This window comes from Trichoderma breve, chromosome 6 (assembly GCF_028502605.1).
Source record: "Trichoderma breve strain T069 chromosome 6, whole genome shotgun sequence".
Taxonomy (NCBI): domain Eukaryota; kingdom Fungi; phylum Ascomycota; class Sordariomycetes; order Hypocreales; family Hypocreaceae; genus Trichoderma; species Trichoderma breve.
This window is the reverse complement of record NC_079237.1, coordinates 364,430-377,964: the sequence shown is the minus strand read 5'-3', so window position 1 is coordinate 377,964 and position 13,535 is coordinate 364,430. Positions and strand designations below refer to the sequence as shown.

At 49.4% G+C, this 13,535-nt stretch overlaps 5 protein-coding genes across 5 annotated transcripts; 4 read left to right on the top strand and 1 right to left on the bottom strand.

Annotated features, from left to right (window-relative positions):
• Nucleotides 1-871: 871 nt before the first annotated feature.
• Nucleotides 872-1,867, top strand: T069G_09028 (AAA domain-containing protein; the record flags this gene model as incomplete). The annotated part of the gene is made up of 3 exons (XM_056176238.1): nt 872-1,072; nt 1,113-1,325; nt 1,391-1,867. 3 exons carry the CDS (start codon nt 872-874, stop codon nt 1,865-1,867), a joined length of 891 nt encoding a protein of 296 aa, XP_056024716.1.
• A 2,003-nt stretch (nt 1,868-3,870) lies between these two features.
• T069G_09027 (uncharacterized protein) lies at nt 3,871-4,455 on the top strand (the record flags this gene model as incomplete). Its single annotated transcript, XM_056176237.1, has 1 exon — nt 3,871-4,455. The coding sequence occupies one exon, from the start codon at nt 3,871-3,873 to the stop codon at nt 4,453-4,455; it is 585 nt and encodes a 194-aa protein (XP_056024715.1).
• A 174-nt stretch (nt 4,456-4,629) lies between these two features.
• T069G_09026 (uncharacterized protein) lies at nt 4,630-5,016 on the top strand (the record flags this gene model as incomplete). The annotated part of the gene is made up of 1 exon (XM_056176236.1): nt 4,630-5,016. The coding sequence occupies one exon, from the start codon at nt 4,630-4,632 to the stop codon at nt 5,014-5,016; it is 387 nt and encodes a 128-aa protein (XP_056024714.1).
• A 2,119-nt stretch (nt 5,017-7,135) lies between these two features.
• On the bottom strand, nt 7,136-8,668 carry T069G_09025 (glycosyl hydrolases family 18 domain-containing protein; the record flags this gene model as incomplete). The annotated part of the gene is made up of 6 exons (XM_056176235.1): nt 7,136-7,225; nt 7,283-7,618; nt 7,682-8,242; nt 8,295-8,400; nt 8,460-8,478; nt 8,536-8,668. The coding sequence occupies 6 exons, from the start codon at nt 8,666-8,668 to the stop codon at nt 7,136-7,138; spliced, it is 1,245 nt and encodes a 414-aa protein (XP_056024713.1).
• Nucleotides 8,669-12,372: 3,704 nt separating this feature from the next.
• On the top strand, nt 12,373-13,528 carry T069G_09024 (2OG-Fe(II) oxygenase superfamily domain-containing protein; the record flags this gene model as incomplete). The annotated part of the gene is made up of 2 exons (XM_056176234.1): nt 12,373-12,759; nt 12,839-13,528. The coding sequence occupies 2 exons, from the start codon at nt 12,373-12,375 to the stop codon at nt 13,526-13,528; spliced, it is 1,077 nt and encodes a 358-aa protein (XP_056024712.1).
• Nucleotides 13,529-13,535: the final 7 nt, after the last annotated feature.

Here is a 13,535-nt window from a genome sequence, read left to right as displayed (position 1 = left end):
CTTGCGCCTGGAGGTTGCGGTGGTGGCCATCGCTATCTCGGTCCTCCTTTGTCATGACCGTTGGTGGCAGCTGCATATTATCGCCGCCCAAGAGACAAGGGAGCAGGGTGTTGCCCCATACACGATATAGGCAGGGGCGACTAATGTTGCCTGTCTCGTCCACCGCAATGCCTTTGGCTAGTTCATTCTTCCATTGCTCGAGGTTGTCTTTGCATGGCAGTAATGCTATGTTTAAGATCCAGAAATAATCGCAGATAGTAGAGGAGTGTTGAGAAAGGAGCAGATGCTAAAAGAATGTACCGATAATATAAAACACTAGAGAAACTTGACAATATTAGCGGATGGTAGAAGAATATAGAGATAGTAGCGGATGGTAGAGGGATATAGCGATGGTAACTGATAGTAGAAGAAACTCACGATACTTGAAGTGCGATGAGAACCCGGCCAAGGGTATCGGCGACCGCAGTGCGGCCAATATGGAGCTTCAGAAGACCAGGAACAATAAATTTGTGTTTTCTTGGAATTTCCAAACCAGGTCTATGTCATGGTACCACTTGGCAAGGCGTTTTTGACGCGCTATGAAGAGCAATGGCGTCGCCTTACCAAGACTGGGCTCCTGACGCTGATGGTCCATGGGGATAATGAGCCAGTACCGTGGGACGCGCGCATCCGAGAAGCGTCACGGGGCATTACCGTCCTGGATAGCCACCCAACGGATGTCAACGACCTTGTTCTCCATGTTCGGAGACCCCGCCCACAGGATCTCAAAGGGCCCGACGTTCCGGTCAAAGTTTTTGAGGACCGCAGAACGGCCAACCTGGGTGACAATGAGGAGCAATAGAATCGTGTCTCATTGAAGTTCCCGAACCAGATGGCCGACTACGAGAGCAAGGTCGATGCTGTGTGGCAGTTCCGCCCCAATGCCAGGCCCACAAATCCTGAGGTCTGGGGGATGCCTCCTGATGAGAAGGAGGCCGACGGAATAACAAGGGTGCCAATCCCCGAGGACATTCAATTCAGGATGGACCTCCAACGGGCCCTTTTTTGCGGCACCGGCTTCTGGGATGTCCTCGTGCGTTCTCCTGACGAGGTGGACCAGCTTGCGGAGGCAGGCATTGGCAATGGCTCGCCTCAACGCCGACACGAACACCGACATCGCCGAGCGGTCCAAGATGCTTCTTCCTGATCGTCTCCCCGTGAGCGATCTTATTATACTGCCTGCAGAGCACCTTAGTCCTATACTGGAAGAAGTTCTGCCTGCCAACCGAAAACGGTTCGTCAAGTACATGAGCGAAAGACCCCTTGGCCTGGGTTGCATCACGGCGGTAAGTACCTGTTCAACGGAAGGTCTTTAAGAAGGATGAATTTACCAGCATAAAGACGAATATAGAGACCTGGCTCCGGCAAGACGACGGAGCTGGCGGCTGGCACTCTAGCGATGACAGCGACTCTCGGCCAAATATATGGCACCGCCCCCACGCACGTTGCCACAGACAACTTTGCTGAGCGCCTCGACCTTATCTCAAAGAGGGTGACCCAGCGCCTCAACCAGGGCAAGGCGAATGGAGACACCACGCGAGCCCGGCGAGCCCTTGTCATCCGCGACTATCTGCCCTCAGAGGAATACGGCTCATTCTTGAATATATTGCGCGATCCAAGCATCGGCGATGAAGCAGCCGCCTACCGCAGATGGATGCCCGATGCCCACTGGAAGCTTCGCTTGTCTCTGACCTATTGGCTCCTCAAGGCGCTGCGAATTTGCGACGAGAAGATTGTCGCCGCTCTTCATGAGGTCGACTCCAAGATCGTCTTCGAGGTCCAAGCACTGGCGGCTGTAGAAGAGCCAGTGCATCCAGCCCACGGGTGACATGCCATATTGTGACAATAGAATAGCCACGTATTTGGCACCCGATGTCGTTCTCCAGATCCCAAACAATTTTTCGCCAAAGGCTGCTTTAAATACTCGTATCTAGTGGCCGTCTTGATTGCTTGTCGTAGCTGTTGCAAATGTCTGAAAAGTAACGGTCGTACAAAGGACACCGAGGTTGTGCTACAGTCGTCGTAACAACAATGCTAGACGTGGTCAAACGCACTTTGTAGACACAAGTTTCGACATCGTTACTGTCGGTAGCAGGACAATGTGAAGCTCAGGATGCTTCAACGTTCGCAATACACGTGATCTCGGCCTCTGCGCTCTGCAAAAAGGGGCCGGTCGGTGGCTTTCGTCTTGACTGTCGGCAGTGTATTCGAGGCGAGCAGCGGCATCTAGTTCGTCGATGAACATGGCCTAATAGAGGACCGAAGAAGAGAGAGTGCAAAATGTAGGTGCTTGATGCTGGCAAGCCATCGACTATGGCCCTAGGTAGTGAAGATGAACAAGAGCGAGATGAACAGGTGAGCAAAGGGGGAAAGAACGAAGAAAAGACGAAACAAAAAAAAGATAACATTGACACGATTCGAAGTTGCGACCTCTGCAAAAAGGAAAAGCCGGCCACAACTCGCTCACGGGGAGACGAGTAACACAGGTAGACAACCCGCTCACTGGGAGACGGGGATCCCGTGCCGGCCGGCGACAGATGGTGAATTATTCTTCCTTATAAGGGGTAGAAGGTAGAAGATAAGAGACACCCTTATCATGGGCTAAGTACATTGGTACATGTATGTACAAATGAATCCATTACAGTCTGAATCGCCCTGTAGTGATCGCCCGGGAGGTGCTACCCTGAATGCGAGACTTCAGGTTGGACACGCCAACTTTGAGGGCACGGAGTTCAAAGTTGAGCCTGGTGGAAGCATTACTAGGCGCCAGACGATCCCTCACTATCTGGTGACTATGCCAGGAAACTTGATTGCACTCAAGAAACGGGTTCAAAGGGCATATCCGTCGTTCATTATAGGATTACAACCTCTTTCCCTCTGGACTCGATGACCATCATCGTGAAGCTAGGTGAGAAAATGCTGGTAAGGCCGGCCAATACCGACAGGAACTACCTTATATGTTCGGTTGAATCTCAGGGAGGGCAATCTGCCACCATCATCTACCTCGACGTGGAGGGCCGTCAAACTCACTGTCAGGGCGGATCACTCTTGGTTGCTCAGACCTAATTCTACTGACCACCATACATTACTATTGGTGAGGAGAATGGGGATGACCTAACCAAGCTGGCTGAAGATGGGACTGTGACATTAGACGAAGAGCAATGGGATATGATTGCCGTCCTACCTCGCGGAAGGACTCTGTACGACGTGACCAAGTTTTTCCAGGAAGCGCCGGGTCGAAAGAAGAAACCAAACCTTCTTAAGCATTTCACTCTCCATGAGGATGTCTTGCTACATCAAGGGATTCGACATGCGCTTTGCTGACCACGAGACCGAGAGGATTACGAGCACCTGTTCTTTAAATATCTGCTATTGTATCTATATTTCTTTAGTAGCTTCTATTATATTTGTATTTTTATAGTAACTGCTACTATATTTATATTTTTATACTAACCGTTACTATATCTATATCTTTATAGTAGCTGCTATGATATTTATATTTTTATAGTAACTGCTACTCTATCTATATTTTTATAGTAACCTCTACTATAATTATATAGTTAAACTTAGGTCCTGGTTAAATAAATATTCCTTGATAAAAGTGGTACTTAGCAAGTTAATTCACTACTCATATTACTGAATATATATCCTTATTCATTTTGCGGTCTTGCTTTTTCTGACCTCCACTTGCCTCACCACCAAAGCGAAGGGTTCATCAACCACGACGCTGGCATCGACGGCAAACCGTTGGTCGATATCCTTCAGCAAGAGATCTTCCACTTTGTTGTCGCCGCCCCCGACCAAATCCTTGAGAAGCATTGGGCCCAAGAGATGCCTGTCCCGTTCGGATACTCTTACGGCGAAGAGCATTCTTGGAACGACGCTCGGTACGACGAGATGCTGCCTGAGACAAAGGGCAAACAATTCCCTCTAGCCCTCACCTTTGACAATGACAACGAGCATGTGGCGGCTCTTACGCAGTCTCAAGTCCAAGATATCATGTGGGTGCACAAGGCTGCACTCGAGATTGCCGAGATTCCCCTCCGGGCTTATTTCGTCCCAGCCAGAGACGGCCCCGTATATGAGTGCAAGCTCTTCTACGCTATTGTGCCACTTGGTAGGGCTTTCCTGGAGAAGTACAAGGAAGCTTGGCGCCGCCTGACCAAGGATCCGTTGCTCACCCTCAACCTCTGGGATGACAAGCAGGATGAGGTTCCTGTGCCATGGACCGCAAGCATCCAGGAGGCCATGCGGGGCATAGATGCTCTCGACTGTTACCCGGTGGACGTTAATGACCTCGTGCTATACGTCCGAAGGCCCCGTAACCAGGACCTGAAACGCGATCCAATCTCGGTCAAAGTTTGTAGAGATCGCACGTCGGCCACCGTGGCTCTGCAGAACAACAAGGAGCAATAGAATTGCGTTTTCTTGGAGTTCCCCGACCAGGTTACGGACTACAGGCTCAAGGCCGAAGCGACTTGCGCATTCTTGCCTAATGCCAGGCCTTTTAATCCCATCACCTGCGGAATGCCAGGCCAAAAGGATGCCGGCGGGTAACGGGTCCCGATCCCCGAGGAGGCCAAGTTCAAAATGGCTCTCCATCGAGCTCTTCTCCGAGGCAACGGCTTTTACGATGTCCTCGTCCCATCAGCCGATGAGGTCGACCAGCTTGCCGACCAGCTGGCCAATTCGAACCTCGACATTGGGGTCACCGACATGGGAGAGCTCCTGCTTCCCAAACGCCTCCCGGTGATCGACCTCATCGACCTTCCTCAGGAGCATCTTAACGCCCTCATCGAAGAGGCTCTCTCCGCTGACCGACAGCGGTTTGTCAAGTACCTCAGTGAACGACGTCTTGGACTTGGCGCCATCACGGCAGTAAGTGCTTGTGTTTCCCGTAATGCGTCAGCTGTGTTTGAGTTTGTCCGTAAATGCGTAGACGCAGTGTCCGTTGTTCGCATGGGGACTTTCGCCTGACCATTAGATCTCCAATTCCTTGAGCACTTGCTACTGCCACTACTTTCTTCTGGTATCTGCCATTGTTACTACTATCTTCTAGTATTTGCTATTGTTACTACTATCTTCTAGTATCTGATAGTATAGCCATATTCTTCTAGTATCTGCTATTACCACTACCTTCTTCTAGCATCTGCTACTGTCGCTACTTTCTTCTAGTACTATCTTCCAGTATCTGATACTATCGCCATATTCTTCTGATATCTGCTTGGCGTTTACGAGATCCAGACTGGCCATGCCCTCCAGGGACAAGGGAATCACCTCCTCTTCCAGGATGCTCCTCCTCCCACATATGATGCCTGGTTCGCGGATGCCAAAAATGATCAACATTGAGCCGTATAAGTTCCCTACCAAGGCAGCTCTGGCAATGATAGGGCTAACATCCGTATACCTCTACGGATTGCCGACATATGCCGCCCATTTAACGCCAATCGAGGACACACCATTAGTTCAAGTTGGCGTTCCAAAGCGTCTGATGGAAACGTCTTTCATCGGCAACTCGAAGCCGTTGAAAGGCACCCTATGCGAATTAAACAAGCTCTTGGATCCATCAAATGATCTCAGTCTTATCACGGCACCATTTTGCAAGGGGGGGCCGGTGTGAGCCCAAAACACCGCGTTGGCCTCGCATCTATTTGATAATCCCAATGACCGGGCACCGCTTCCTGACCTTCTCAACCCGCATTGGAGCCTGATAGATAATCTGAATCCAATTGCGGCAAGTACGTACTGGTATCACCAGTATCAGCATTTGACTCGTGCTATCGAACTTGGAGCTCTGCATGTTGGCCCGGGGTTTTCTATTACTTTGAATGCAGAAGGTTCTATAACAGTGATGGCAGCTCCTCCCGTCACGCGCTCTCAGTTAGGAGCTTCTGTTCAGTTGGGAGCTTCTGTTCAGTTGGGAGCTTCTGTTGAGCGCGACAAAGGGGAAGGACAGATCAATGCTGTAATCGAAAAACCACTGCCACCAGTATTTGAAAAAGCAGACGACTCAGAATGGTTGATGATGTGTTCGACATTTTGATGGCACTAAGGAGCGCAGACATTATATTTGGCGTTGCCTGCATGAACGCTTGACAACCCTTGAAGGCCGCCCCGAAAATACCAGCAACGGACTACCTCCGGGTAATTACGCTTTCCGTCTCTCTCTTTTGCGCCCGTCATGTCGGTATTGCCGACTTCTACCAGCGTTCGTCTTTCGCCATCGGAGCGCCGTTCTCTTAAGAGACGGCCAGTTTCCTGCGGCCACGGCCCGTTCTCTCAGGAGGCGGTGTTTTTCTGGTAGTGTTATAACCCGTTCTCTGGCGAGATGGTGTTTGATTGGAGTCTTTTAATTATTCTATCAAGAGGCGGTTTTCACCATTCCATTGCAAGTCTGCTTCATCTGGCTGTTTTTGGTGTTGTGCTAATGAATGATGGCTGGTTCTCCATTCAACACCATCCCGGCTTGCGTTCGTCTCATAGAGATTACGAAGGCATCAAATCGCAGTGCGACGACATTGACTTGGAAGTCAGCAAGGCCGGTTCTCGGTCAGCAAAGGAAGAGCTCAGCCTTTCCTTCTGAAACCTTCAAGCGTCGCAACTGGACGATTGGGTAGGTGAAGTGTCTGCTCATGGACACAAAGTTCTGAAGTGTGTCTCGGCCTTCTGAGCCCAAACGCCATACGGCACTGCATACCGGCAGTATCAGCCATAATTGCCCAAGCTTGCTCGACAAACCCATCATCAGGTGCCTATCGACGAAATTGACATTACTGGGAAGTCAATTCCTCGATTTCGAATTCAATTTGTATGCAACGAGACTGTATTCGTATTAGACTGTTGGCCAAGATATGGTCCCGGTGGTTGACAACATAAAGAAACATGGAACGTAGATATGTCTCTCTCATTCTTTTGAGAAAAAGAAATTCACCGTTTTATATACAGATAACTAAGCAGCCACGTATTTTTGTGGGCATAGTCGTGCCGGCAATCAGAATTCTCGTGAAAATATGTACATGTAAGTGAAGAAATTCCCCCCCAATCCGCAATCGGATAAATCACACTTTGTCGAAAGTAATACACTTCCATTTTCCAATTACTCGCACTGAGACCACCACTCAGAGGTAGCAACGCACTTGAAGGGTGAAACACACTGGGTAGGTCCGGTGTATCCTTGACCGCCGCACTATGTCCATGTTAGTTAAGCCGCTCAACCTTGATCGTAAGCAGGTACAAAACTTACCTGACCCCATTGAGGGACGGAGCCACCACCTGAAGGAGGAGGAGTCGCGGAGGTTCCAGGTGGGTTGCTGGAGGTTACGGTTGCTGGGGGCGTTGCTGACTGAGAAACGGAGATGGGTCCGCCAGAGCAAGGAGTTCCCTTGACCAAGATGTTCTTGACCTCCTGAGCATAGGTGCAGCCGTCGTTGACGTTGGAATCAGAGAAACCAGCGCTCCACATCATAACACCTCCAAAGTTCGAGTTGCCCTTGACGTCGTTGACGATGGTAGCCAACTGTGAAGGAGAGGCGTAGTAGACGGCACCACCCGGACCACCGTTTGCCGCCAGAGGAGCAGCCTGGATATTTTGTCAGATCTTTTTCGACATATAGACATATTAAAAAACGCAATCATGACTTACAGGAACACCAACGAACAGCTTAGCGTTCTTGGATGGAGTAGTCTCGAGGAAGGAGGTCCAGTTGTTGTAGTTGAATGGTGCATCGCCAGGGAGACCAAGAGAGCAAGGATCGGGCGCGTAGTCGTTGTTGTTGTAGAACTGGACCCATAAATAATCGAATTGAGCATTAGAGATGATATCTCCCATGTTGGGTTCGGGGAGAGGGCACTGGGGAGCACCGGTGATGACATATTGGTGGGCGGGATCGCTGGCAAAGTTGGATCGAAGGGTGTTGACAAGAGAGGCGTAGAAAATGTTGTTTCCACCGGGGTTGCTCTCGATATCCAAGTCGAATCCGTCCATAATATTGTTTCCAAGAGGTCTAGTGACACCGGAGCCTCCTCCGTAAGCATTCCACAGGTACTGACCGGCCTGTGAGGCCTGGTCGGCACTTGTGAATGAAGAGAAAGCGCTGGCACCGCCCAGAGACAGAATCATCTTGACACCGACACTCTTGCACTTGGTAATAGCCGCAGTCAAAGCATCACAGTTTTGAGGCTGACCGGAGGTAGTAATTCCACACTATAATCTGATCAGTATGTGTCGTGACTGGACGGCGAACGAGGTGTCTCACAGATTGACCGATGGTACCACCCAATGCTGATGCTCCATTTCCCCATTGGTAAAGGAAAGAAAGGACAATAATGTCAATTCCAGAGGTAGGAGTACAGTAAGCAGATCTAAGTAGTGGTGGTTAGACAACATCCAGCAGCCGCAGCTACGTCTTGACACAACTCACAGATCGTTATTCTCAACCGCTAGATGTCTGTCAGCTCAATTCATTACAGAGAACGGTTTAAATAGAAAAAACGCACTGCCGCCCCCGTTCTGCCCCCAGTAAACGACGTTTTTAGCACCTGGTGCTTGTCGGCGAGCGATTGGGCTGGGAGCTGCCGAGACGAGGCTGGCAAGGAGGCCAGCGCCACATGCGACCTTTGAGAAGAACATGTTGTATGTATAGCGATATGTACACAAAAAATATAGTATATATACGAAGAAAATAATAATATCGAGCAGAAGGAAAGGACAGACCCGTCTAGGATCTTGCGATATCCGTGGTGGATGTTGTGGTGGTGAAGAAGCTCCTGTTGAGACTCAAGGAAGAAACCATCGACAGAGGGAATGGCACGGTGTATTTAAACATCATCAAAGAGCATAATGAATCGGGAAACTCGTCCAAATTCGTTTTATGATGGCCTCACTCCCCGTTTCCTCATCATTCCAAAATGCCTTGTCTAATCTGGGCGCTGCATCCAATGGGGGAAGTGAGACGTTACATGTCGGCCCTCAATCGCGTGGACGGCATCCCGCTAGAAGCAGATGAAGGATCAAGTGACGGACCACCCGTCGTCGACACAGAGAATGGGAGAGCCGACTCAGCTTCTCAATGAAGAACTGGCGACGAAGGCGATTGGCTGCGTGGATCTCGCGTTCCTGGATTGCTGCTACACGGATCGGTAATTCGGCTACCAAGACCAGCAGTCTAGACTCAATCAGGGAGCTCTAGCATCGTGAGGCGTTTGAGGCCACGCTGCTTTTGTAAGGTAGGAGTGCCAAACCCGTTGCCTGTCTCACGCCCCCAGAGGGTTAGAGGGGCTTGATAGATTCCTCTCATGCGACCAGTTCAGTTCAGTAACTCATGCCCGTTATCAGTCACTCTGAGTATTTCTCATTCTTTACTCTACCTCTATGCATCCAAGCGCGTGCACGGGATCGATGCGGCATATTCACATCTGGGGTTACAACGGTCCTGAGGAAGCAAACACGATGGTCTTCTGCGCACCTCGTGCTACCACATCAAATGTCACGCTGGGTCGCTGCTGTGGCTGCTGTGCATGGGTAACGGCTCGTGCAGGATGGCTCAGAAACGAAATCCGGGGTGCTTTGTGCCTCGTGGGAAACGTCTCAAGTTACATGGGCTGTGGGTGTGCAGTGTATCGCGAGCCGGGTTACTTTTTTTTCTCACTCCTTTCAGAGGCTTTGTGGGACCCATCAGACTCAAATCGCCAGAGTTTCTACAATCGTGATAGTTGATGTCGGTTTCGGAGCAAATCTTACGGTACAAGGGCCGGCTGGCTGTGTTAGTATCTTGTCGACCATTCTGACAAGGGAGATGACTAGCTGACACCACGTCGAATGTGCTGTGGCTTGCTGTATATCGACCAAATCTACAGAGCACAGATTATCACAGATAGACTATTAAGTGCTATTAGGATCTGAATCAGCTACTGTAATTGCATATTTACAGCATGCTCCAATCCCTGGGCCGATGCGAGAGCTGGGTTCGGACGCTAGCAATCATTAGTTTGTCGAGCTGCTCTTTGGCTTTCGCGACACCAGCTGATGAGGCGCTTAGGCATCCATTAGGAAGGCCCGAATTGTTTAGACGGCATAGCAGTGTAATTAGAAGAGAAATGCTCTCCATACCGCGACACGGTAAACCCGGCATTCTCTACAAAAACCACAAGGCATCAATATACTGTCTATATGAAGCTTCGGACGAGTCTGCACATTACTTCCCTTCAAGCGACACTGATTTGTGACGTTTAAAAAGCAGCTATTGATGGTCATGTAACGACTCGACTGGAATGAATGTGATAGAGGCCCATGGGTATCTCTTGGTGGGAGGTTTATTAGACTAACGGAGCATCGCTCCAGGGTCCCCGGTTAAGACACCCCACGAAGACATGGGGCAGGATTCGTCTCTCGTTAGCAGGCTGATTAGAGAGAGCGGCTTATTATTGGTACGGAGTTTTGGCTCGTGCGGCTTCTGTCTTGGCCGATGAATATTATCCGCCCCGGCGCGAGCCTTGTGATGTTACATCCATATCATCACCAAGCACCAAGTCAAGCCGGCACATGGTCACAGAAACAGAGGTGGTAGGAATGCATGGGCCTGTGACCTGCGGCAGCATCACACGCAGCGCGGCTTGCATGCAGCGAGCCACAGCTGATAACGGCACAGCGACCATGTCAAGCAAGTGCATGTGTTTGACGTCTATGGATCACAGTCCCAGCATTTTGGGATGGTGACATGCACACACTCTACTCTGGGTATACCGAATACTGATAGGGAATGTCTAGCTGTCTCGGCGCATCGGGAATAATGACGCTGCTCTTTACAGCATGCCATGTCTGGCATAGATAACTGATATCCTTGCAGCAACCCATGCTTGTCTTGCCCTTGCATCAATATGGAGTCAAAGTAACTGTAGGCTATGTTATGTGGGGGAACGTGGTTTATCTGCCTCATAGTGAATATAGAGTCTTGCGTATTCTCTCAAAGAACAGGACAGAGTGCTGTGCGTATAATGATAGTACGCGCGCCTTTCTTCTTTCGAGGACTCCGGCCGACCGACGGGCGCTTCAATGATCCCCAGGATTACAACGTTCTATCGGTAGCTTACGGAGATGTGTAAGCCTAAATATGTTTTGACATGCCCAAATTGGCAACTAGCAAGAGAGGTTTTCGTGATCAAACTCTCCCATACTGAGGGGGAGGCACCGAGTGAAATGGAATCAAGTTACAAAAGTTGGCTCAGGACAGAATAGCTTCTAAATTCGCTTTAGTTCACTGATCATTGATGAGAAGCGTGCGGGAAGAATGACAGCCTGTTCGTCCAAGTGTCTTGTTTGTCTTACTCAGCCCAGACAGGGAGTTGTTTCAGCATTTCGAAGTGAAGAGCTCATGCAAAGTCATCTACACTGGAAATTGACACTAAACTCCGGATAAGAAGGTGATCTAGTAGAGGATATCTGACCATCAGCCGGTACACGTTATTTACCATGTTGCACAACCCGGTTGTAACAACAAAGAGTAGGAACTTGCCTAATCTGAAGCTAGGTCTCTATTTAAGCAATAGGGCTATCCCGATGGATGATGAACGGTCGGATGATCCGGTTTGATGGTAATAATGTTGGGATCTGTCATACCGTTACACTAACAGGACAATGGATTGGACCAAATAATGGCAGCTGGAGCAATTAGAGTGACGGGATATGCTGGTTATAAGAGGTCGAGCGCTATAGTGAACCAGATTAAAACAGCCGGCTGCCAGCCTCAACTCCGCAGGTGCCAGCGCCATCGCTCACCAGCATGCAGCAGATGCAAAAACTGTCGCTGACAACAGGTTGAGTTATGGCGCTGCCCGTATTGAAAATAATTAATATTTTATTTTAAAATGTAGTATACCGGCTGGAGGAGTAAGGAGATTTGGTGTGCTGAGATTGAGTTGCGCATCGACTACGGAGTACATGACCTGTAAACGAATGAAGCTTCTTGTAGTAGGTACTAGGTAAGTAACAGTGCAACTATGGTATCAACGGATAGATATGTTTATTGTATCTCTATAAAACTGATCATCTGTCCGTCAAACATGCCTTCTCTTTGACCAAGAAGAGGTTCAACGGCTCAACTATAATGACAAACTCCCGGGTAAAAGATCAACACGGTCCGTACCGGATTTACATAAGCAAAGCACGCCATCTTACGTAGAGCGTCCGTCAACTTCACAACAGCCGATTATATGCAAGCTAACTCAGTTTCTACGAAGCTTCACTTTATTGTCTTGAATCTCAAGTTTTGATCCTGAAATCTGACGAAACTTTGACTCTTCTCATGACGGAAACGCCCCGTCAAATATCCCGAAACAATGACGGCCTCTACCAATAACTTCCAAGAGATTCCCGTAATCGACCTGGCCCTGGCAGATGACCCCAAGACGCTTCCAGCCCTTCTCAGCGCTCTCCGCGTCGCATTAATAGACATAGGATTTCTCTATGTCTCGAACCACAGGGTGCCTCCCCAAGTGATTCAAGATCTTGTGGACATTCTTCCAAAACTATTTAGCCTACCTGATGGCGCAAAAAGCAAAATCGCTCTGGAAAACTCCAAGCATTTTCTCGGTTACAGTGCTGTGGGCAGCGAAACTACGGCGGCAAAGACCGACGCAAGGGAGCAAGTGGAATTTGCAACAGAGTTGACTGCAGTGTCTGATCCGGATGCTCCTCTATACGAGAGTCTAAGAGGCCCCAATCAGGTGAGTAGTAGTCAAACCCACCGATGTCGGATGTTATCTCATGCAAAGTCCGTTTAAACGCTAACTCAGTGCTGTGTAGTGGCCATCTGAAATACCGGAACTCAGACCTGTCGTGGAGAAATACATTACCGAGTTGACTCTACTTGGAGAGAGATTCCTTGCTCTTGTTGCGCAAGCACTGGATTTACCCAAAGAAATATTTCACTCGTTTCTCTCGGATCAGCACCGACTCAAGGCTGTACATTATCCTGCTGCTGCCCCTGATTCGGGCATCACTCAAGGCGTTGGTCCGCACACAGACTCTTCTGGGTGGTGGACGTTTCTACTTCAAGCGTCAGAAAAGCATGTTAGAGGACTGCAAGTTCTCAACAAGACTGGCGATTGGATTGATGTCCCTGTGCTTCCAGACACGTTCGTGGTAAACGTTGGTCAGGCTTTTGAAGTATTGACACACCGCACTTGCAAAGCCACCATCCACAGAGTACTCGCAACCCACGATGAACGATACAGCATCCCCTTTTTCCAAGGCGTACGACGAAATCTCACCAAGAAAGAGGCTATTGAGTCTTTTCGAGAACACTTCTCTTCTTTTGAACCAGATGCAGGCACTGAATCAGATGTTGGAAGAGCCGTGGATTCTCCATTCTTGCGAGGCAAATACGATACGTGGGGGGAAAGCCAGCTGAGAACCAAGATTCGGAGCCATCGGTCCAACGGACAAAAGTTTTACCCTCAAGTGTACAAAAAATACGTCGAAGATGATGCTTAGATGTACT